Source organism: Polyodon spathula, chromosome 5 (genome assembly GCF_017654505.1).
Source record: "Polyodon spathula isolate WHYD16114869_AA chromosome 5, ASM1765450v1, whole genome shotgun sequence".
Lineage (NCBI taxonomy): Eukaryota > Metazoa > Chordata > Actinopteri > Acipenseriformes > Polyodontidae > Polyodon > Polyodon spathula.
Genome location: NC_054538.1, coordinates 31,908,976 through 31,933,667, shown reverse-complemented (window position 1 = coordinate 31,933,667; position 24,692 = coordinate 31,908,976). Strand labels below are relative to the sequence as shown.

General features: G+C 39.7%; 1 protein-coding gene across 1 annotated transcript in view; it reads left to right on the top strand.

Moving 5' to 3' along the window:
* The window catches only part of LOC121316402 (nesprin-1-like), a 161,502-nt gene that overhangs the window by 51,880 nt on the left and 84,930 nt on the right, over positions 1–24,692 (top strand). Inside the window, exons 43-75 of the mRNA XM_041251476.1 lie at positions 324–425; positions 501–704; positions 963–1,170; positions 1,527–1,639; positions 2,018–2,223; positions 2,416–2,571; positions 3,075–3,366; positions 3,710–3,882; positions 4,467–4,776; positions 4,993–5,157; positions 5,813–6,172; positions 6,794–6,930; positions 7,411–7,588; positions 7,892–8,074; positions 8,453–8,596; positions 11,210–11,365; positions 11,782–11,946; positions 12,849–13,021; positions 13,467–13,620; positions 14,073–14,216; positions 14,696–14,860; positions 15,223–15,540; positions 15,829–15,984; positions 16,349–16,519; positions 17,703–18,029; positions 18,923–19,075; positions 19,781–19,948; positions 20,369–20,545; positions 20,668–20,814; positions 21,130–21,255; positions 21,584–21,760; positions 22,035–22,300; positions 22,495–24,655. Of these exons, the coding sequence (XP_041107410.1) occupies positions 324–425; positions 501–704; positions 963–1,170; positions 1,527–1,639; positions 2,018–2,223; positions 2,416–2,571; positions 3,075–3,366; positions 3,710–3,882; positions 4,467–4,776; positions 4,993–5,157; positions 5,813–6,172; positions 6,794–6,930; positions 7,411–7,588; positions 7,892–8,074; positions 8,453–8,596; positions 11,210–11,365; positions 11,782–11,946; positions 12,849–13,021; positions 13,467–13,620; positions 14,073–14,216; positions 14,696–14,860; positions 15,223–15,540; positions 15,829–15,984; positions 16,349–16,519; positions 17,703–18,029; positions 18,923–19,075; positions 19,781–19,948; positions 20,369–20,545; positions 20,668–20,814; positions 21,130–21,255; positions 21,584–21,760; positions 22,035–22,300; positions 22,495–24,655 (8,235 nt within the window). The remainder of the gene's footprint in view (positions 1–323; positions 426–500; positions 705–962; positions 1,171–1,526; positions 1,640–2,017; positions 2,224–2,415; positions 2,572–3,074; positions 3,367–3,709; positions 3,883–4,466; positions 4,777–4,992; positions 5,158–5,812; positions 6,173–6,793; positions 6,931–7,410; positions 7,589–7,891; positions 8,075–8,452; positions 8,597–11,209; positions 11,366–11,781; positions 11,947–12,848; positions 13,022–13,466; positions 13,621–14,072; positions 14,217–14,695; positions 14,861–15,222; positions 15,541–15,828; positions 15,985–16,348; positions 16,520–17,702; positions 18,030–18,922; positions 19,076–19,780; positions 19,949–20,368; positions 20,546–20,667; positions 20,815–21,129; positions 21,256–21,583; positions 21,761–22,034; positions 22,301–22,494; positions 24,656–24,692) is intronic.

Genomic DNA, 24,692 nt, shown 5'->3' with positions numbered 1-24,692 from the left:
ACCTCAAATGGGATGAATTCAACTTTTTCTAAATCAAGCCCTGTTGAAGTAATTTCTGCTGACCACAAACCCATAACTGATATATTGCATAAATACATCTAGATACAGATTTGCGTTATTTGCTATGGTATAGTGCTTGAGTAAGAGAATCTGTTTCAGATATCTTGCATTCCCACCAGAGATCTGCAAAGATTTAATACTGAGGTGTGAATTGCAAACCTTTACCTTGATCAGGTTTCCCGGAGACCTCATCAAAAATGAAGCATTATTACCTCAATGAGGAACCCCCTGTTTCATATTATAAATATGTATATTGTTTGCAGTCAGAGGTGGAGAATAAAGAACAAGGTCTGAAGACACTGAATGTGAAGGTATCAGAGCTGAAGCGAATAACAAAGAGCCAGGAACCTCCTACAGAGCTGCAGGTAATTCTTAGTCTTAATTTTTGTCTTCATCACCTGTGCTTTTTTTTGTACTAAGTGGGGATATTTCTTCTTCAGGTAATTGAAGCCAATCTAAGAAAGAAAATTGGCCACGCCCTGGAGATGTCTGAAATAGCCAGAAGGACTCTGAGAGATTTCAGCTCCCAGAAGCAGCAGTTGGAGAGCTTTATTTCTCAGATGACTGCCTGGCTGGTCAATGCGGAGCAGTCTCTCTGTTCCTCTCCACATAGCACAGACCTTGAGGATCTCAGGAAAGTAAAGGTACGGATTCAGCATTCATTTTACCATCGCTGCCCTGCTCTCTACCTTTATGTCTTGAGTCGAATATAAATGTAAGTACAATTGATGCCACAACACATTAATGTTAATAATATTATGATAAGGATTTAGATGAAACAATCCATTTCAAATGTAACGAGAACAGAAATAATAAAAATATGCTGTATATGAGTATTTTGGGAAAGAGTATGCAAAAGTCTGTTTGTTATTGTAACATGTTATCAATCTTCTTTTGTACAGGATATACAGCTGGAACTTCAGAAGCAGCAGAGCAGCATTGACTTGACCCGGGAGAACCTCAACAGTCTGTGCAGGAAGTACCCTTCCAATGAGCTGGAGAAGTTGGGCTGCATGGTCACTGAATTAATTAAGAAGTACGAAGCTGTGAACCAGCTGGCTTCCAAAACTCTGAGCACCCTCCACAACAATCTGAAACAACACTTCAATGGTGAGATCATGTCATAGAGTGGGGCATAGAAAAGAAAACAGGTTAAGGTTGATAGCATGCATTAGGGTACTGAATCTTAATTAAATATACAGCCAATGTGAATTAAAACTCACACAAAAGAAGAAGACCAAAACTAGTGCTTAGGTACCAGTTCTCTTGTTTAGTGTGTGTCAGTGTTCTGCCATGTATTTGGTCAGCTGGCCCCACATAAAATCTGAAACAATTTATGCATTCCAGACACACCCACACAAACCTTAGACGTTACAATCGTCATTGTAGGCCTATGTTCTTGCAGTGTGCCTCTGAGTTCTGTGATTATAACATCCTGTCTGAATTGATTTGCTTCCTTTGGAAAGATTTGGTCCAGAAGTTTCATGATTGGCTCTCAGACATTAAGGATACAGTGAGGGAGTGCTCTGACAGGTCTGGCGACGTGAGTGTCATGGAAGAAAAACTGCAGAAACTGAAGGTACAGTAGCTGCTTTTGCAGCTGGGAAATCTGAAGGTGGGAATATGTTGTTAGAGCTGCCTGTGTTCAGTATGCCTGGGTATAAGTTGACCCTTTTTCTTTGCAGCTCAAGACCTGAAAGAAGTTTCAGACTCTTACTGGCTTCTTTAGAAACAGCTGCCAAAAGAAACAAACATACTTAATTTATTAAAGAAACAGTATAAAAATAAATAAACAGACACAACCATACTCATTTGTTTAGACAGTAAACTCTCTGCTGTGTATCTCAGGACAGAAATAGTAATGATTCCTGTAGTCTCTGACTGAGTTTCCTTAGTCATTACAGTATGTGTCAGGGGTTTGGATTGTAAACTCTGTTGTCAATGCTGTGTCCTTCAGGAAGCCCTGAGCTGCGTGGATGAAGGCGAGAAAAGGCTTACTCTTGTCTGTGAGGATGGAGAGAAGCTGTTACTGCATTTACCCAAACCCAACTTGGGTCTCATCCAGCAGCAGCTGACCTCTAGCCAGCAGGAGTGGGACAGCTTTGTGGAGCAGTGCAGACAGAACCAGCAGGCCCAAGAGGAGAGTGTTGCAGAGCTCACAGGGTGAGGGAGGCAACCACACAGAATCTACTTGACAGGACATTGCCATATTCCACATGTGTGTTCGTTATTTTTATTGTTTATGTTGATCCCTCCAACCATCTTTTTCTAGTAAATTATGTTTCCATTGTCATACTACAGCAAGGTCCTTGTTTATAAAAAATCCTTAGAAGCACTGATACTTTTTTCCTGCAGTTTCAACAATCAGCTGAAAAAACTGAGCTCCTGGGTTCGACAAATGGAAGAGAGGCTGAACACAGAGTTACTGGGAGAGACTAAACAGCACATTCCTGAGAAGAAGGTCGAGGTGGAGAGGGTGGAGGAGTTTCATGAAGAGCTGCTCAGAGAAAGGTATCCACTCTGAAGAAAGCATACTGTACCCAGAGCTGCAAATGCTCTATTTGTTGATTATTTTTATTATCTACCTTCTCTATTTAAACACCACAAAACAATTCATTTCAACTGCATGCACAGCAAATGAACCTGGCTGCTGGGTAGTGAGAGTCCAGTAATCAAGAATTAACATTTTAGCTGTTACGAGTATTTATGTTAAATGTGTGACTCGGGAACAATATTTTATTTTGGATTTAATTAACACCAAACAAAAGCTTTTTAATCCAGATTGTCATTTGTAAGATTTTTTTTTTTTTCAGAACATTCATCCAATAGTTACTAAACCAGAAATAAACAACTTTCTCATTCTTTTTAGAAATTGTAGTTGGTGTTTTTTCCTTTCTTGAAAAAAAAAAAAAGTGGTATAACAGTTTGGAGTAAAACCTTTTGATAATGTAACAATGAACAGAAACACAGTACGCCAATGGTTAATGTTTTCTTCCTGCCTGTGCTCTCCACAGGGACTCGTTCGAGCAGCTGTGCCAAAAGTCTCAAGGCCTTAGTGAGTCGGGACGTGGGGATGGGAGGGAGGTGCGCACCACTTCCCAGCTCCAGTCGAGCTACCATAGCCTGGTAAAGACGGCAAAAGAGAGGCTGCGTGGCTGTCAGGTGGCCTTGCAGGAACACCAGGCCTTTGAGGAGACCCTGCAGAGCACTTGGGCTTGGCTTGAAGGGGTGCAAGACAGGCTGGCTGTCATCGACAGCACCATCGGCAGCAAAGAATCCCTGGAGAAGAGGCTTGTGCATGTGCAGGTATAGCGTGAACCACAGCAAACAAATACACTCTAGCCAGCACAAGCAACAGCATTTCAAACAGCCTGTAATTTAGAGATGATAGCAGTCAAAGCACATTAATGAATCTGTTGCAGTAGTCAGTTGTGAAAGAGATAAACACATGCATATGAATCTTGTCATCTAAATAAACACCCGAAGGCCAACATTTTGCAATATTTTGTAGGCAGTAAAAAAGGGTCTTGCTAATAAATCAAACCTTAGCATTACAACAGTTAATTTGTAACACAGGTTGCCTTGGTTAAATGTTGTCATGAGTTCAATTTTGAATTCAGAAATTATTTTTTGTTTTGCTTTTGTAAAGGAAATCCTGTTGATGAAAGGTGAAGGCGAAGTGAAAATAAACATGGCCATCGGTAAAGGGGAACAAACCCTGAAAAGCAGCAATGAAGAGGGGCAGAAAGAGATCCTATCCCAACTGCAGACTCTGAAGGATGTGTGGGTCAACTTAATCATGGCCTCTATGAGCTGCCACAGGTACAGACACAATTCTTTGTGCACTGCTTTTTCCAGTCATTGAAAAGTGCAAAAACAAAAGCAGCTATTGTATGATCCATGTCCCTGCACACAAACCTTAACAGCAGCAAACTTTTTCGGAGTGCCGCCATTCATGACATCTCATGGAGCTAAATAATCAAAAAAAGGTTAGTAGAAAAGTGAAAAGCTGGGTGTTTTTTTTCTCATCAAAATGAATTTGCCCTGCCCTGCTGACCAGCACCATTTTTCATTAAATGTGTTGGTCTAAATACAAGAGGCTTGGTGGAATCTCAGATGCCCTTTATTTTGACAAAGGAGATAGGGTCCAAGCTCAGCTTATTTTCCTGAATTATTCAATAAAATAATTAGCTCAGCTAACATTTGGTATTTTCTTTCCAATGGTGTCCTGTTTCTCTGTTCACTAACACTAAAGATCCCAAGACACTAAACCATGAAACTTACTTACTGGTTATAGAATCAAAGGTAATATATGTTTTCCACTGCTGCATATGGAGATGCAGTTTTTAAGTTTACAGGTCTCATAATGCTGAACCCATGTTTGCTTGTGTTTTCATTTTTTCCAGCCGGCTGGAGTGGACAGTAACTCAGTGGAACAGCTACCTGGAGTGCGAGAGCCAGCTGCAGCAGTGGCTGGAGTCTGTGGAGCAGGAGGTGGCGCCCCCCCTGCAGCAGCAGCCTGGACTAAAGGAAAAAGCCTCCCTGCTGGACCGGAATCGAGCTGTACTGGCTGACTTGGAGAACCACTCGGCGACCTTCAGTCAACTGTCAGACAAGGCCGGAGACCTCCTGGAGAAAACAGGAGACACCTCCTTCAGGGAAGATGCCCAGACTGAAATGAGGGCGCAGTTCGGGGACATCACAGCAGTAGTTAAGGTAATATAATTCAGTTTCCTTTTTTATGTATAAAATAGGGTGTTGAAGTGCAGTTTACAACTAGTTTGCATTACTGTATTATGTTTCTTCACACAGTTGACTACTTTTTTCAGGGAGGACAAGACATCAAGCGACTTTCCAAAGATACTCAAAGGCTAATCCTAAACCCTAAATCTAGACTAACTCACTACTTATTTAGTCTTTCTTTTATTTCAGGGGAAAGTGAAAAGCTTGGAGGATATAGTAGATAAGCATCGTCTTTATCATGAAGCAGTCCGCGAGTTCACAGACTGGCTGCATTCAGCAAAAGAAGAGCTTCAGCGCTGGTCAGATCTGTCTGGGGATTCCACGTCTGTACAAAGAAAGCTGATTAGGGTTCAGGTAAGGCAAAGAGTGAATCTTTATGTTGAATTTTCCTCCATTTTTCATCAGTGTCACACTACAAGCCATTCACCCCTTAAATTTGGTCTTTAATAGTGTGTTACTATCTGTTGATGATAGCTTCATGTTTGTTCATTACTTAAAAATAAGGGAAATCCATACTTTACAACAGTGACTGAGTTAACCCGCAAGTGCGTGTTACATTTTTATCATCTCCTAATCTGGGATTGAAAGCCTTGCTTTCATGGTTTTTCTAATGGCACAAACACATCAGAAGTAAGAAAAAATTATATATGTGCCATGTGTATATGGATGGGCGCATTGAGGCACATCTGGTATTGCACAGTGCAAATGCAGTTGTGAGTTTGACTGAATTAATGTTCAGCAAAGATAACATTGTGGAATAATATTATGTTACATTGGGAAAGTCTGATCAATAGGAGTGGGCATTATAAAACAAAAATAATAATAATAAAAATAATAATAATAATAATAATAATAATTCATAATAATTCATAATAATAATAATAGTTAAAAATTACTGTAGAGTCATATGGGACAGTTAAAACGCAGATCATCAACCTGAATTAGTTCCTAAGAAAAATAAACTTTTGTTTAACACTGTGATGGTTACCATAACAACTTTCCATTGCAGGAACTGCTAGATTCCAGACAGAATGGTAGAGAACGTCTAAACAGAGTGCAGGAGTTTGCTGCAGTGGTGAAGGAGCAGACGGCAGGCATCGGCTGCGAGTTGATAGACAGGGAGGTGGAGGCCCTGCAGTCTGACTGGGTGCAGTGGGAAAAGAGCACCATGCAGACCCAGGGCAGCCTGGAGAGCACACTCAGTCAGGTGGCCAGCTCAGAGCAGGAGTTTGCAGCCCAGGCCAGCCAGCTGGAGCAGGCTCTGCAAGAGTTCAGCAGCCACCTCAAAGAGTGGGGACAGAAGCTGAACCAAGTGGAGGAGTGCAGAAACACCAATGAGGAAGTGGTAGAGGGATGGAAGATAGTGAAGGTAGGAGGAGCTCCTCCCTGTCGTACACATTTGCTTTCTCAAAAGCCAGTACTTGTTCTAAACACACATGCATTGCAATGTTTATCCAATTTACAGTTGGGTATTTTTCTTAAATTCAGGAATGTGTTAACATGGTTGTAAATCCATTGCATTTACTAAGTAGTTCATGCTTTATGAATTTAAAAATCAAAATTTCCCTCATTTTAATGGCTTTTCAACTGGTACAGATTTTCAGTTAATTATTGTCTTGCCTTTAGCTTTGCTTGTTGTTAATAAATTACAGTACCTGCTTCATTAAAAACACATTTGGCAGCATTTCCAAAAGAACTAAACATGTTTGAGACAACTTTAGAAAATTACATGAATTGTCTAAATGTTCTACTTAAATATGGACAAAACTTTCAGGTTGAATTTAAACTAAATACACTATACCAGATTATGCATGTGTTGTGTGTAGTGCATACATATTATTAGAAGCACTTTTCTGACCTTTAGGCAAAAAACTGTATTCTACATGTACTATAACCATAGCAAACAGAACCAAAATGATTCATGACATAGTTACCTCCCTGTTCAAGTAACCTGTTTTTGTTTGACAGCCTATTGGTTTTTTGTTAACAGGGCACATTGGATGCTCTGGTGAAGGCAGAACATATGTCAGAACGCCTGAAGACTCAGCTAAATGATCTTTGCCGCTTCTCAAGAGATCTCAGTTGTTATTCAGAGAAAGTGTCTGCGTTAATTAAGGAGTACAACAGGTAACACATTCCCAGTGAGAAGATCAGCAGTTTAGCTAAGGCAGAAGGATCTATTTTTGCTCCCTGATTCATAGTTTTCCATTTGTATCACTTTTAATTTAACCTTTGACTTGTTTCAGGTTACATACACATGTTTTTAGTATTTAGTTTCCAATGCCTGTTCATGGTTTATTGATAATTTGTTATGGTTCAGATTAAATGCTAAAAATCACTTCATAAAGCATTGTGTTAAATATAGTTAAAATAGTTACTAAGATTAAATATGGAACATTTTATTGTTTCATTTTGGTTCTAACAGTGTTTGTACTTGGTGCTTAGCCCCACCTAGTGACTGAATGTTATTTTACAAATCATTTGCACGCAGCTTGCATTAAGAATCAGCACATTGATATTGTACTGATATTTGTTCACTGGAAGTCTTGTTTATGTCACTAAGAACCTCATGAACTTGTATTCCCAATCGCTTTATTTTCCCGGCAGTCTCAGTCTTCAAGCATCTAAAGAGTGTCAGAACAAAGAGAAGCTCTTGGAGCAGAGATTCCGATCATCTCTCAGAGAGTTTCAGCAGTGGCTTGTCAGCGCCAGAATCACCACCGCCAAGTGCTTTGACGTCCCTCAGAACATTAATGAGGCATCTACCAGCTCACTGAAAATACAGGTAAATCCTGACATAAACCATAAAACATATACAGCAAGCCATAGCAAGACAACCTTTCCTCATACAAAACTCAGCTATGCATCACTTCCAAGTCGTGAGTGTCCACATGGAGCACATGTTTTACATAGGTTTAGGCACCACTATTGGTTTATTATACATTATGCATGGATTAGATGCAAAAATCTTTTTCATCCTAATAAAACTATCCCATGCGTATATCCTTTATATCCTTTTATATTTTACAATAACATCCAAAGAAAATGTATTATAATTACAATATCTTTTGTAAATTTTTCACTATAGGAATTCCTATCTGACAGAGAGCAAGGACAAAGCAAAGTGAATGCCGTTTTCTTCAGCGGAGAACTGCTGAGCATTATTATACCCAAAGAGAAAGCTGAGGCAATTCAAGCTAAAGTAACCAGTGCCAGGGAAGACTGGAAGAACCTTTTGTCAAGTCTGCATCAAAGGGAGACAGCTTTACAGGTACAGAGCTGCCAGTATTTCCTGATGGGACATCATTAAACTGTATGTCATTTCACTATCTACAGTATCAAGCGATTTTTGCTTACTAGGCAGCCTTGTTAAAGCAAGGAATATAATAATAGGATTGTATTACCAATGGTTTCTGATACTGATAAATTAAGTCTGTAAAACATTACATTTAACTATCTGGCAAGATATTGGTAGGGTGTAGGGGTGTGTTACTGCACCTAGATCTGTCTCATTCTGCTATTGTCCGAGGGATGTTAATAAAGAGGGTCAAATAAATCAACCAGTAGAACTAATACAGCGTTCATAGGCTGCAGATCACATCTGCTGTGTTTTAGTGAAGTTGACTGCAGTTTCTATGTGGTGTTCCAGAATCTGCTGTCCCAGATGAAGGACTTTGAAACAAGTGGAGAGCCTCTTCAGGAGTGGCTGAACAGCACAGAGACAGCAGTGCAGGAGAGCAGTGCCCGGCTCCACAACCTCCAAGCCAAGAAACAGGAACAGCACAAGCTGCAGGTATCGAATAATGGGTGCTCCTGGTAGATTGTATTCAACATTGAACTGTATTTCATTGTCAGAATGTTAGCATGTATGAAACAGTATGCAATGAGAACGTTTTCTACTTGCCTACTTTATTTTATTTTGCGTACCTCTTTACATCCAACACTACACTATTTCTTAATCATAATCACAGAAATTATTACAGAATTCACAGTTCTGCAAAGACATTTGCAGAAATTGCCTCACATAGGAAACCGTTTTTTTATTATTATTTTTAAATCAGAAATGCAGGAATGTTGACTTGCTGTAGTTTATTTTGTTGCCCGCAGCAGCACCCGACAGCTTCCATCTAAACTACAGGATGAATCGCGCACACAGAATATAACTGCGTATGTCTGTGCTGAATAGAACCCCAAAACCTTCCATGAAGACGTGCCTCGTACCAGCCTCCGGGGGAAAAAAAATAGGATAATTAAGACAATAGCGATACCTGTTGAAATGAGGGAGGGTACAAGCTGAATTATTGGCATCCAAGGCATCTACAGCGATACAAATACCTGCAAATATAAATGCGAAGGATATTATCATTGTTCAAAAATAAATAAAAACTTTTGAACGCCTCTGGGGCCCGAGTGCAGTTGCACCTGCTGCATCTGCTATTGCACCGCCAATGGTGAATCCGAGCATTAATATGGAATAAAGGGTTGTCTTGCCTTGAACAATGGCTAGCAGTTTTTTATGATTTCTGAGTTAATATGTTGTGCTTGGGCTGTGTCTTATTTTAAGAGATATCAGTTTGCATAAATTATGTAAACAGAACCAACTAGCTTTGAATTTCAATAAAGAGAAGGAGATGTGATGTCTTTTGTTGGACTAACAAAACAAAAAAATAATCACAAACGTTCAAGACCTCAAAGGCCTCTTTTTCTCAAAGGCCAAACCCCCCCGCCCCCATTTTTTTGAGACTTCAATTTTAGGAAAACACCTTTTTTGTGTTTAAAATACTTTTTTTACAATTTATTTTTTCCCTACATGCGCAACACCGATAAATAAACAAAAATCCACAGGTTTAGTTTCAAAATAACCCTTGTTTGTAACATTTTATTCCATTAATATTTTTACAGTGTTGTTTTTCATTTTTAGTTAAACTGCTAGAGATGTTTTTTCAAATTTTCAAAATATTTAAAAAAGTAGTAATTAACAGAATGTAAAATCAAGTTATACCTAACCTACCGGTATTTTATTTTAGCTTATCAAGTACCCAAACAAGTTCAGGAACATATCTGCTTTTGCTTTACTGAACCATAACCATACACATACTTTAGAAGCGTTGCACTGACATGTAGAACAACTTATAATATATATTAAAGTCATTCAGAGTACTCCATTCAAACACAATGTTTTCTACATCGGAACATAAGCACTTTCCTCCTCTATTGGCTAATTTGTCTTTTGCCATTTTAAATTTGTCTTTGTTTCGTCTGCAGTCACGCACTGTTTTTTCAATATTGCGATTAACGTGTATTTCAGTAAATTCAAACCTGTTCTGTCGCATTTTCGTTTTTTATTGTTCTACTTTATCCAGTCTCGAAGTCACCTGCATTATTATAGCATTGCAGTTAAAATGAGCTGAAGACTTAACGTTTACTACTCGGCTTTTTAACCAATAGCTGTTTGCCATGGATCCCAGGGGCGGGTTCAGTCTGAATGTTGACAAATCAATGGCTTGGGAGGGTGGGAATAAGGAAATTCATTGACTGGTAGATATTGTGTTAACAGTGAAGCAATATAGCTGTGACATTTGAAAGGTAAGTCAAGAGTCTGAAAGTTCGCATTTAACATTCAAAATGACTAAGAGTATTGTGAGTAACAAATTACAATTTTTAATTAGAACAGTGGTCTACTCAGCAGCATGACCTGAATGCCGTAGATCTTGAAAAATTAATTAGGGTTGTAGACAGTTAAGTTTGTGTGAGCCATAACCGTGGCTGTAGTAATCCCATTGTGGCACTGATACAGTAGTTTAATATTAGACACACTGGTATATTAGTCGCTCCCCCCTTTTAAGGGCCCTGCAAAAATGACTAGAAAATCGACTTATACAACGTTTTTTACGGTACATTTTAACTAAAATAATTATTGCACACTTTCCTGAATGTATCAAATGTGCATTAAGGGTCATCTCCATCATGACCTATTACAGTATCTGGGTTAAAGCTCCCATGTCCTCTATTGTCATACGTTCACCACTAAATCTTATCCTTGTATTTCTTGGTTTCTTGTGCCTGTTTATGGACACATTCCGTTGTTTTTTAACTTGGTTATCCATAGACGCCAAGGAGGTAACCACAACACGCTTTTGTCATTTTACAGTTTGTTGTGCTATAAATGTTGCCAGTATTTGAATGCTATAAAACACTATTTATGTTTTAACGGTTCCAAAATGCTTCTGACAGATATGGCATTGTATGTTTGGACCACTTCAGCTGCAGTGCCTTGCTTGAACGCTTTGCTTTGTATTATTAACAATATTAACATGGTTCTTATGTGTTAATCACATTAAATATACAGTTTGGTTTGTTGCTTCTGTGTGGCGTGCTTCTGTTATAACCTGCCTGTGCTTTACAGTCTGTCCTTGAGGAAATAGCCTGTCAGGAATTTCAGCTGAACAGGCTGAAAGAAAAGGCTCACCAGCTCTGGGAAGGACAAGCAGCCGGCAAAAGCTTTATGCACCGAGTGTCTCAGTTGTCTGCACAGTATCTAGCTTTAAGCAACCTGACAAAGGTAATTGTGTCTGCCTAATCAGTAGCCTTTGTGGTGAAGTGCTGATTACCATACCTGTATAAAGATATTTGTTTATTAGTGTTTTACTGTTTTAAACTGACACAAAAGATAATGCCATTTTTTATATGGATATTAATATTTTTGGTATTTTTCTTGGTGATTGAACAAAATATTAATATAAAACAAAACTGGCAATGCTTAAGAAACCTTGAAAAAAAAAAAAAAAAGAAAATTCATTGCCCAATAATAGGAGGTGTCTAGGATACTTAATCGGTTACTAGTACATTCATCAAAATTCACTGTATTGTAATAGTTCAGTGCTTGGTGCCGTATTAGAATAGGTATGGCGCATTACCCTGAAAGTTTTGCCTGATGTTGGATTAGTAAGGGTGAGATGTGGTGTGTCTTGTTTGCAGGAAAAGGCTTCTAGAATGGAGCGGATTGTGTCCGAACACCAGCTCTTCTCCCAGGGCCTGAAGGAGCTGCATGACTGGGTGGCTGATGCCAACCACATGCTGGTGTCATATTGCAGCCCCACTGCTGATAAAAATGTTCTGGACAGCAGGATGTCAAAACTGGAGGTAAAGTACGGAAGCACATCATACAATGTATATTTTACAAGGATTTTAATAAAATGCAGATTTTCATCATGGACCTACATTAAAGCCCGAGACAGACAGACATGGCATGGCACTGCCGGGCATTTTCATGCTAGTCTGCACCCAGACAGCAGGAGCAGTATGCACTATGTGGTACAGTAGCTGTCAGTACCACATCTTGGGCTATGTACTCAAATATAATTTAAATATATGGCCAAAAGTTTTGCATCACCTAGTACAATATTAGGATGTAGAGATAATTAAAAAATAAAAACTATATAAACATAATTTTGAGATTTTATTTAATATAATGCCATCTAAGAAACTACAAAATTGTATCTCAAAAGTCTACAGTAGTAGTACAGTATTTCATGTTAGATTTCGAAATGTCACATTTTTCAATTTTTGGAAAACTACAAAGCGATATGTAATGTAATCGCTCTGGTTTCGATTTGAGCAGTACCGCTCAGCCTCATCTGCGTCTAAGAGGGTGATCTGTCCAACACTATATGAAAGCAATGGCAGTGATACAGGCGGCAAAATGCCTTGTGTCCCATGGCTGTCTATCCCGGGCTTAAGGCAGTGACGTTTTTATCTAAATGAAATCAATGTAGATAGTTTGTTGTTAACAAATTTGAACACAAGCAATAAAGCAACATGCAAGATTTATATCAAGTACGTGTTTCCGTGAATAACAAGCCTCAGGCTTTGTGAAGTGTATTTGATAGCTACAGTACTGTTGCACAATTATTCTTGATAAGAGTTCTTCATGCACTCTTTAGTATTTAGCCAAGTTGTGGTGGCATAATATAAACGGCAGCTTATTTGTGAACATTTTGTATTTCATGAAGTGGCTTGTTTTGTTTTGTTTTTTTCTATGTCAGGCCCTGCTTACTGCAAGACAGGAGAAGGAGATCCAGTTGAAGATGTTATTAACACGTGGAGAATCAGTCCAGAGAAACTCCTCACAGGAAGGAGTCCCAGTTCTCCGGAAACAGATTCAGGATATCAAAGACTCCTGGGACACCCTTCTATCTGCCTCTGTTCAATGCAAGAGGTATTTATTTAGCTATCAGTATGCAACATTGTGGATTATTTGTCCATGATGGGCTAAATTCTCAAATCGTTTCCTTATCGTGATTGTTTTCAGAAAGGATAACATACGTTGTGTACAGTGTGGACTGTAGTTTCAAGTTGTTTCTTATTATTTTGGTAATTGTTGTTTTTCCCATTAAAAAATGGAAAACAGTATTGTTCAGAATATTTCCCTTGGCGACAGTAATGCAAATTTGTAAATATACTGTATAGTCATGACACTTATTCATATTAAACCTGTAATCAGTGCTAACTTGGGACTACTTTTTTATTATTATTATTAAAAAATAGGATCAGTAATTTAAACGCTACTAGTAAAGTTAAAAGGTAATTCAGTTGTAATCCACACTGGAATATTAACCAAATGTAATTTAATTTTCAAAAATAACCTGACTCTGCACATGCAGCCAGCTCGAAGGAGCACTGTCCCAGTGGACGAGTTACCAAGACGATGTTCGACAGTTTGTCAGCTGGATGGACCGGGTGGACGAGAACCTTAGCAGCTTAGAGAAGCAATACTCAGAGATGAGGGACAAGACTGCTAATCTGGGCAAAGCCAAGGTTTGTTTCAACTGAAAAAAAAAGTGTGTGACAGAGACTCAAGACTTTTTCTGTTTGGAATATAAATATTTCAATGACAGGGAGGTATATATGTTTTTTCATTCAGATGTGATTTAAAACAATATATCTGTAACCTCCTGCTGTCTTTAATACCTACATACGATTAGCTGCCCTTACGATATTGAAGCAATGTGTCTGTATTTGTGCTCTGTTTTAACTGTCATTATTTTATAGGTAGTTTGTAGTTACTGTATTCACAAATACAAATCTGCCTCGTAACTTTCGTGCTTACCAAAATAGATGATGAAATGGTATAGGATATTATCATTTCAACTAGACGATATGGAATATATAATAAAAAAGCAGGGAAGACAGCTCCATTCTCTTAATAGGGATCTGAGCGCAACGAAAATACGAGCTAATGACACAAGCCCAAAACTATTTTTTTTCAGTTACTGCATGAAGAAGTGTTGAGTCACAACAGTCTGCTGGAAACTATTGCCATGAAAGGCTCCAGTATGGCTGAACACTACGAAACCCAGCTGGAGATTCAGGATCTTCAGGAGCGATACAGCGCTGTCAAAGACAAGGCTAAGGTTTTTAAACCATGATCTTTATTATCCTTGATTTAGTACTAACTGACAGAGCATTGTGGTTTGTAGTCATCATTTATATATATATATATATATATATATATATATATATATATATATATATATATATATATATATATTATATATATATATATATATTACATGAATGTATTTTGTTATGTTTGTCTCAGTAGTTGTGTGGTTTTGGCACTCTATTTCCATGTTTGTCTGTGCTTTTCCTTTATTGTACAATGCATTTGGAGTACTGTGGTTATTCCATGAATGAGGTTGGCTGAATAACTGAGTGAGATGTTTATGGCCATTTTAACTTGCCTTATATCAAGCTCCACTATTACTTAGTTTGGATCCATGCCATTCACTCAGTTATTCTGTTGTTGGATTTGAATGAATGCAAGATGTCATCATAACAGCTGCCAACAAACACAATGGTGCTAAACATACCAATTTGTTGTTTTCTTTAGGGGTCAGTGGTTAAAGCTGAGGAGCTGGTCCTAGCCCACCAGGAATACCAGAGAGGTCTCCACATGTTTGAGGACTGGTTGGAGCAAGAGCAGGAGAAACTGGGATGCTACTCTCAGATGGAGGGAAATGTAGAAACATTGGAAAATACCTTGCAGGAGCTTCAGGTAAGAGCTAAAGTGGAATTACCATGCTAGGTTAAAAAAATCTTTAGATTGAAAAAGCATGCAGTCCCCAGCTGTGGAGTTTTTCTTTTACCTTCAGAAACGATGACCAAATCTGCATATTAGTTAATATTATGACTTAAGAAATGTGTGTAAAACAATGAGAAAAAGAAAATTGGATTCAAACATCTCCACGCCACTGATTTGGATTTATTGCTGTAACAAAATATAGTGGATATTTACATATTTTCAAACTACACTTCGTTATTTATACCACTGATCTGCAGTTTTGCAAGTGTATGCATGGATTACATTAGGTTATTGTCATCCTGAGCAAAACTTCCTTTCTTATTGCTGTGTTGTAGAACCTCCAGGTGCGCTGCACTGAGGGGCAGGCCCTGCTGAACACAGTGCTTGGCAGTCGGGAGCAGGTGATCCCCTGGGGAGTCCCTCAGATAGAGAACCGCGCCTTGGAGACGGTGCAGCAGGACTGGCAGGTGTACCAGGCAAGGCTGGCAGAGAGCAGGGCCCAGTTCAATGGCATACTCACCAAGCTCCGGCAGATAGAGCAGAAGTTCCAGCACCTCGATGCATGGCTCAGGAACATGGAGAGCAAGGGGAACATTCGCACAGACAGGCGCTCCGATAGGGCCACCAAGGAGGCTCAGCTGCAGATGCTGAAGGTAAGAGAAAACAAGACCAAGCAGCTAATTATAAGTACAGACTTCTTTGTTCAGGATTAAACTTAATGCTACTGTTGAGTTGAACCATAGATATTAGTAATTCGATTTTTTGTTTGCGCTAAGAGTAGTTTCGTAACAAAAAAATTGTAAGCAGTAGAGTCAAAGCTGATAATTGACTCAACGTCAACTTAATTGCCATTTCACTTTCTGTGTTGTGCTTTGGTTGTAAATGCAATCAAACAAGGAGTTGCTTAATTGCGTTTGTATTTATTCTGTGCCCGTGCTCAGAGCTGGCATGAAGAGACGCTGGTGTATAAAGATGAAGTGGAAGGTGTCAGTGCCTTGGCCCAGCAGGTCCTGGAAGAGACCCACATCAGCAGCAGGGTTAGCAGCCGTGCCACACAGCTCACCGCGAGATACCAGGCTCTCCTGCTTCATCTGTTGGTAAAATCCTTATTGTAGTCATCCTCTTAGACATTGCCAGTGGTGGCAAAATATCATGACTGCTGTTCATTTAGTTGGATTTTAACTTGAACACAGTGCTGCCAGGTGCATCAAGGATCTAGAAGTGATAGTAACAAAATTATTATTGCGTGTAGTGTGGAGGGAAATGTTTGATCTGGTTTAAAAAAAAAAAAAAAAGAAATTCGAAGCAATTTGAAAATGCAAGCAATTATCCAATCCTAACAAACCCCTTAGAGCACACATAAACAGTTCATTGAGCTGCAAGGAAGAAAAAGGGTTAAACTGTCAAACCCACCCATATATATAGAGGGAGCACTGTATATAATAATGCCTTCTTGTTTAGGAGACAATGAAACAGCTTGAAGAAGAAATCAGAAGTATCGAGGAGGCGAGGACAGTCTTTAACTCCTGCACTGACTGGCTCAGTGCAGCTCAGAAGAACTTAAAAAACACAGCAGTCAGAATCAGCGTGGTCAACAGAGTTGCCATGGAGAACAAGATGAAGAAACTGGAGGTGGGCGGCATGGTGTCGTGGTGGCTAGCGCTGCTGCTTTACAGCTCCAGGGTCCCGGGTTCGATTCCTGGCTCTGGGGTCTGTCTGTGTAGAGTTTGCATGTTCTCCCCATGTTAGAGTGGGTTTTCGACGGGCACTCAGGTTTCCAGTTGATTTGGTCTCATTAAATTGCCCTTTGAGTGTGTGTGTTGCCCTGTGATGGACTGACATCCGTCTGGGGTGTAGTGCTGCCTTGTGCCCTTTGTCTGCTGGGTCAGGCTTTGGCTCCAGCTCACTGCGACCTTGTATAGGATGAAGCGGTTATTGATAATGAATGGATGGATGGAACATGGATATTCTTTGCATGTTTGCAATTCTGAGACGCAGAAGAAATTCTTCTACAGTTATGAAGCATTGCCAATATAAATCAAATGAGCAGTCAGACATGTAGATCGACCGATTTGCTAGTGTCCTCTTAAGCACAAGAACATACCAATACACTGGTACTATTCAAATTGTGATTAAAAAAATAATTAAATCAAAGCAAAAAGATTTAACCCTTAGCGGTCCATTTGTTCAGCATTTGTCAGGCACGTCAGGTCCAATTTATTTTCACAAGCGCTGTTTATTTTACACGCGCTGTTTTAATTTTTTTTTTTTTCAGAGTAAAACAGGTTTAAAAGGCACTGCATAGCAAAGGACAACTCAGTACTGTATCGCCAGCCAAGCCCCACCCCTTGTTCGCTGTATTTTTCACATACCTCTTGATGGTCGTGCATACTGCTAAATCCTCTCCTGATCACTCGTTTTACCACCAAACTCCTCATTAATGCGATCTAAGTCATTATTTTATTACTATAACATCTCAAAAAGCTCTGCAAATGTCCTTGGTATTCTTTGAGCGCTGGATGCGGAAGCAGCAATTACCAAACATTTTCCTGCTATGTGTTTTACTCAAATATGGCCCTCTTTTATTTTTCGGCCCCTATCAGTGTCGGTCGGCCATTGAAAGGTTATCTCTGCTTTTTCTGGAGAAAAAACGACTAGAGACCTGACGTCTTTTTGATGATGTCGGACAGGGTCCAACATCGGACTGGAAAGAGAAAATTAAAAATGTTGGACCTGGTCCGACATAGAACCAGGGTTATAAAAGATGTATTTTGTACGCTGTGTATAAACAATTAGTGTGTTTTTGCCTGTGCAGTTGTTACAGAGCGATATTGAGGTGGGTCACGGATTCCTGAAAGCCTCCAGGGAGAAGACAGAGAAAGCGATGGCCTACCTGGAGGAAGCAGAATCTGAGCAACTCAAGCAAGAAGTGGACACCCAGCTTTCTCAGCTCGATGAGCTGATAGGAGCCGCCCGGGTAGAGTTCAGCACGCTGGAGAAGAGCATGCATCTGTCCAAAGAGTTCTTGGAAAAGTACAAGGTCCAGGCACAGTGGCTGATGGAAACCCAGACCCTACTGAACAGTCCTGTGGAACCTAAAGCGGAGCTCTATGAGAAGAAAGCTCAGTTAGCAAAATACAAGGTATGCAAGAGGAATGAGCCACAGGCATTGCGTTTCTTTAGTGTGTTTGAGAGTTTTTGTGCTTTCTAAAACTGAAAGTTGCTGTGGCTTCAGCTAAGGTAAAACTATGTTTTGGCTAGTGCCTTTTTCAGTGTAGATTGTCTACATGTCACACTTAATTCAGGCTGGTAATCTACTTCATTGCTCTACATTTGTGTTTACAGCTGTGACGGTGGATGTATGTTATTAACACTAGAACTGCCAAGATTTTGGACTACATACAACTGCCACACCTGCAAAATGTGTAGCTCCATTTTAAAATGGCTTCGATATGAAAATGAAAAACAGACAATTGGATACAACTTAATATTTTTATTTATGAAATCATACATAACATTTTCAGAGCAGGAACACCATATTTACATTGAAAATAAACTTTTTTCTTATTTTTATCAAAAAGAGCACATATACATAAACATGAAAAACTATAATAAAATAAATTTTACGCAATAAACAGTTATAGAAAGCTGTATGCACATATAAAATTATAAAACATAAACAACTAGTTATAAAAATAGCATAAAACTAAAATATAACATAGCTTATGCAACGTGAAAGTGCTTTGAGTGAAACAGAGTTCAAAGGCTCTGTCTCTCTGTTCAGAATTCTATTACAGCTTTATAATGTATATAATGTTTTCATTTTTACGATTCTGCAGCTGAAACACCGTATGGGTATTTAATTCAAATATTTATTCACACTTAAGAACAGACATGCACAGGATATTCACATACGTGGAGATATTTACATTTGAATTGCAAAAGCTATTCAAAAAGCAGCTATGGCAGTGCTAGTGTTAACTGTTATTAACTGTTGGAGTGCACCATGTCCTAAACACATTTTTATGTTTTCAGACTATCCAGCAGACAGTCCTGTCCCATGAATCTTCAGTAAAGTCAGTGATTGAAAAGGGGCAGGCCCTGCTTGACACCATCCAGGACCCCTCTGTCAGCAACAACATGAATAAACTTCAGGCCGACTATCACGAGCTGTGCAATATTGCTCGGGTAAGAAGCTTCAGTTTAACAAGCAGTGGAATGAGGCAAAGGCAGACTGGGATGCTGAAAACATGAGACTTTATTTCCACATCCATAGTTTAAATCATTGTTGTTCTACGTATTAGCAGGATTTATTATATTGTATGGGTAAATATTTAAAAAAAATGGTTTATGGTAATGATTTTTTAGAACAGAAGCCAAAATTAATGTGGTTTTCGTGAACTCTGCTAGGCTGTTAATGCCAATAACAGTAGATTTTATGTTTTATGAATAGATCCTTTTGATTCAGATGCTGTAAGATATATTTTAGAGGTATTGGTGAATAAATTTCACAAATACCTCTAAAATTTATATGTATATTTGTGCTCCGAGTGGCTCATCTTTGCTAGGGACTGAAGGGAGCGTTGAATGGCTGTGGCGCTCACGTGGGTTAGGGAGGCAAAACAGGCAGGGCTGGCTTTGTCCTCCAGAGGTTGGTAGCTCACTGACATCCGCTCTTAAGTTTTTGGCTTGGTCGTGGGATTGGAGGATGCCCACAACCTTTGGGTCTCCTGAGCCATGTGGGGAATTGCTGCACTGAGGTGAAAAGCGATTGGGCTTTCCAATTTGGAAGGAAATCGGAGCTAAAATAATAATTGCACACGCAATTAAATTATTTTTAAATAAAAATAAATGTGCTACTGTTTTCAACCAGTGTGTGTTCGTGTTCTTTAGACACATGTGCAGAACCTGGTGACGAAAGTGAAGGAACACGAGGCTTACAATAGCGACCTGCAGGAGGTGGAAAGGTGGCTGCTACAGATGTCGAGTCGCCTGGTCACCTCAGACTCCATGCAGAGCAGCAATCTGGAGATGGCCACACAGCAGCTGGCCAGGCACAAGGTACAGAAATAAAGGAGCGCTTTTGATAAAATGTTTATACTATTTTTAAGGAAAATATACAAGATCAGCAATTTAATACTTGCAGAATCTAGAAAAATATAACATTAATTGGCCTTCAGTGAGTAAATACCATTGATATTTTCCATGAGTGAGTTTTCATTACTAAGTAATAATTATTAAAAAAAAACAGTAAAATAAGTCATAAAGTCTATTGTGCTCAACTGAAAACTGCATTTGCCCATTTCCCAATTAATATGGTAAAGCTCACTTCTTCTTGAAAAGGGGACCCCTGTTCCTTGTGTCATACAGCAGTACCTGTAGACGTTCAGCTCTCTGTAAACAATTTGAATAGATTATTGGAAGAAGTAATTCTGAAACGACAATAAAAGTTTGCTTTTCAAACTGCCTTTAAATCAACAGGCAGTAATGGAAGAGATTGCTGGTTTTGAGGAGCACTTGACAAGTCTGAAGGATAAAGGAGACGATCTTATCGGCGGCTATACAGAACATCTTCAAGAGAAAATTAAACAGCAGATACAAGCCCATCAGCAGGGGACAAGAGACAGCTATTCTGCCATCTGTAGCACAGCCCAGCGAGTAAGTAAAGCACCAGTGTGATTCTCTGTTAGTAGCTACTGTAGACCATTAAAATGTTTCTCAACAGTCTTCAGTATATATGTCATATACACTCAATTGTGATGGTTATTCTTGTTTTGTAGGTGTACCAGGGACTAGATCAGGAGCTTCAGAAGCATGTTAGCCATCAGGATACGTTACAGCAGTGCCAAACCTGGCTTTCCACTGTCCAGCAGGAGCTACAGCTGCACACTCAGCCACCAGTCAGTCTGCAAGAGGCACTCAAACAGGTAAACAAGTTTAAACCATGCAAAATACTTGTAATGTTCTTTGACAAAGCTGTAATGATATTTGGCATGCAATTGTAGGTTTATAAAAAATAAAATAACATATTTGCTGTGCAGTTTGCAGCAGCTTGGGGATATACTGTGTTGTATTATGACATAGCTGGAGACGTACTGGAGGATGACTTCCTTGGTAGTAATACACTGTAATGGAATGAAGCAACAGCTGATGTGCAGATAAGACATTTGAGCTAGCAGACTGTGTTAGGTTAAGTAGATTTCTGAAAATATTCCGTTCTCTTCTGTTTTTAATTCTCAAAGGTGAAACACTACAGAGCACTACAGGAACAAGCCAGTACATACCTAGATCTTATCTGCTCAATGTGTGACCTTTCAGATGAATCTGTGAGAAGGACTGCAGCAGAAATCCAGCAGATAAAACAGAAGGTAGGACTATAAAGTAATTTGCAAGGCCCACGTTATTCATTTAAGCAATTATTTATAAGCATACAACAGCCAAAGCCTGTAGCAATTGTATGACGTTAAATTTAGAATAAACTAATTTCTAATCCAAGCTGAAACTTCAAGACATCAAGTTATTTAAGGCTGTTATTACAGCAGCATTTCAAAAAGACAATTTTATTGAATAGTTTATAGTAGTAACTGGATATTAATAAGTGATGTTTCTATCTTCCAGGACCCCATGAAAACTGCTAGTAAATCCCAATTTATGTCTCAACTCAACTGTAATCTGATTGCTTTGTATTTTATTTAGATAGAAGAAATTATGTCCCGAACTCAAGAGATGGCCCAAGGATGGGAAGAAATCAAACAGGAGAAAGCAGAGCTTACAGCCCACTTCCAGGAGATGGAGCTTCAGCTGCAGAACCTCAACAGAAGACCAGCAGAGCTAGAACCAAAGATAGCACACAATATGCTCTTACAAGTGAAGGTATGGATCCCTTAGACTAATTCTACAAGTTCCAAACCTAAAGGCTAAACATGAAATAGAGCTTGTATATACTGGTAAGTGATTCAGCACACATGAGGCAACTGTACGTCACTTGATGAAAAACTATTGGTAATGATTGCATCAAGGTTACCTTGTCTTATAGTTCAGTTTTTCTTTGGAAGGAATTCACTGAAAGACTAGGCCACTTAGCCATGAACAACAGTATATAGACATTGTTTAATGTATTTACAGACTATTCTTTTTTTCCAAACAGGAGTTCAGTCAGCAGCACCAGGCGAAGCAGGTGATCATCACAAGGATGACAGAGAGAGTGAACAGTCTGACTGAGGGACAGAAGTCCCCGGAGCATGCAGAGATCGGCCGCCTGAGTAACCAGTGGCTTGAGCTATGCCACCAGTTGAACAAGCTGTTATCGCAGAGGGAGGGAGACTTCCAGAGAACCAGAGACTACCACGACTACGTTAGTGCTGTAGAAGTGCTCTTTGACAAGTTTTCTAAAGAATGGGACAGCCTGGCCAGGTAAAAACCTTTGTAGAAACAGAAACATTTTCCTGCTCTACTCCTACTTTGTGTAGCAAGCAAATTTTATATTAAACAGATTTTTACAATTGAGTGTACATTACTGATTTATTAAATTACTACACCAATAATAATATATCACTTATTTCTGTTGCTTTTAGTTGCCTTCAATCTTTTACTAACTTTATTTCTAGAACTGACACAGAGAGCACAGCTGAATATCTAGAAGCTCTGAAGAAACTAGCAGCTGCCCTGGAGGAGCAGAGGTGCACACTTGATGATCTGAAAGACCATGGACAGAAAGTGATAGACCGTCTGACCGTAGATGATAAAGAGCTAGTGAAGGAGCAAACTGGTCATTTTGAGCAGCGCTGGGCCCACTTGGAGAAACTGATCGTGAAGAAGATCCAGGACTCTGAGACTACCCTGGAGGATATGAGCCAAGTGGAGACCAGGCTAAAGGAGGCTCAAGAATGGGCAGAGGAACAACAACCTGCCTTGTCTGAAGCCATGAAGATGAGTCCCCCTCCAGAACTAGCTCAGAGTTTCCTGTTTGATCATCTCAGTTTTTGTAGTGAACTGGAGTCCAAGCAACTGCTCCTGGAGGCAGCAATTGCAGATGCAGACAGAGTTATGGCAAACCTTGGCTTGAATGAACGACAACGACTGCAAAACTTAATCTCAGATGTGCAAAGTGAAGTTGTGTCTCTTAGTGACATAGTTGGCCAACGGAAGAAGTATCTCAGCAAAGCGTTCTCTGAAAAAACACAGTTCCTGCTGGCCACACATCAAGCTATCATCTGCATTCAGCAGAATGAGAGGAAGGCCATGCCAGAAGAGCCCATTGCCCTTTTGCCAGATGACTTAAGCAAACAAATTAGGATTTGCAAGAAAGTTCATAGCAATCTGAAAGCCTATCAAAGTGAGCTTACCTCATTGTGGTCTCAAGGAAGGGAGCTGATGAAAGACACAACAGAAGATGAGAAGATGGACATTTTGAGTAAAATGCAGGAGCTACAAAACGTTTATGAGGTGGCTTTACAGAGATGCACACAGAGGCTGCAGGAGCTGGAAAAAGTGCTGGTTTCCAGGAAGTACTTTAAGATGGATTTGGATAAAGTTTGCCAGTGGTTGAAACAGGTGGATATTGTCACATTCCCTGAGATTAACCTCATGAATGGAGACTCAGAGCTGTATTCCCAGCTTGCCAAGTACCAACAGGTATTAGAGCAGGCCTTGGAATATGAGAATCTTCTGCTTATTGTGCAGAGAACTGGTCAAGAGATACTTCCCTCTCTCAGTAAAGTGGATCACTCTTACTTGGATGACAAATTAAACACTCTGCCTCAAAAATACAATAGTGTTTTAGCTTTGGCTAAAGAAAAGAGGGAGAAAATTCAACAGGCAATTCTCAGCCGGAAGGAGTATGCCTCCTTCATAGAAGTAACAAAAAAGGCTTTGACTGAACTGGAGGAGCAGTTGCACAACATGACCAACAATCCTGTTAGCCTTGAGTCCAAAGATATTGTGAAACTACAGAGTGATTATAAATCTCTTCTTGCTGAAGTTACCAACCTAGGGCCAGCTGTCAATGAACTAAATCAGAAGAAGGAGGGTTTCCGCAGTACAGGTCAGCCCTGGCTACCAGAAGAAATGGTTCAGCTTGTGAGCCTTTATAATGGACTGAAGAGGCGTATTGAGCAAAGAGTGAGTAGTTTGGGTGACACCTTAGAATCTTTCCAAGACCACGAAACCATGACTTTGCAATTGGAAACTCAACTGAAGGCCATTAAGGAAGAGCTGGTCAAAGTAAATGAAGAGACTCTACCTGCCGAAGAAAAGCTCAAAAACTACCTTGCTGTGGCAGGCAGTGTTCAGGACGCCAGTTCTTTACTGAAGTGTATTTTGGAGCAACTTCATCTTCTGTCCCCTCAGCTTGACAAAGCAGCTTACCAGTCCACCAGCCAGAAGATAACCTCAAGGCAGGAAGAACTGAAGTCCCTGCAGACCAGTGTAGGGGAGAGGGTGGTGGAATGTGAGAGACGATTTGTGCAGAGCAAAGACTTCCAGACTGAGATCTGCAGAACTCTGGAGTGCTTGCAGCAGATCAGGGATGAGCTAAGTCATCCCCTAAGTTTGGATGTCAAAGTCCAGAGGATACAAGAAGAGATCAGGGAACTCCAGATCCTACAGGAGGAGGTGCAGTCAAGGCTTCGGATAATGGCTGCCTTGAGCTGCAAGGAAAAGCAGAAATATACCAAAGCCAAGGAGCTTGTTCCCAGCGATGTGGAAACCGCACTTGAGCAGCTTTCAAAGCTGGAAGCAGATGTTCAAAAAGCTTTGAACAACAAGCAGGTGATTTAAGATTTGTGTTCAGAGTTAAGTCTCCCCC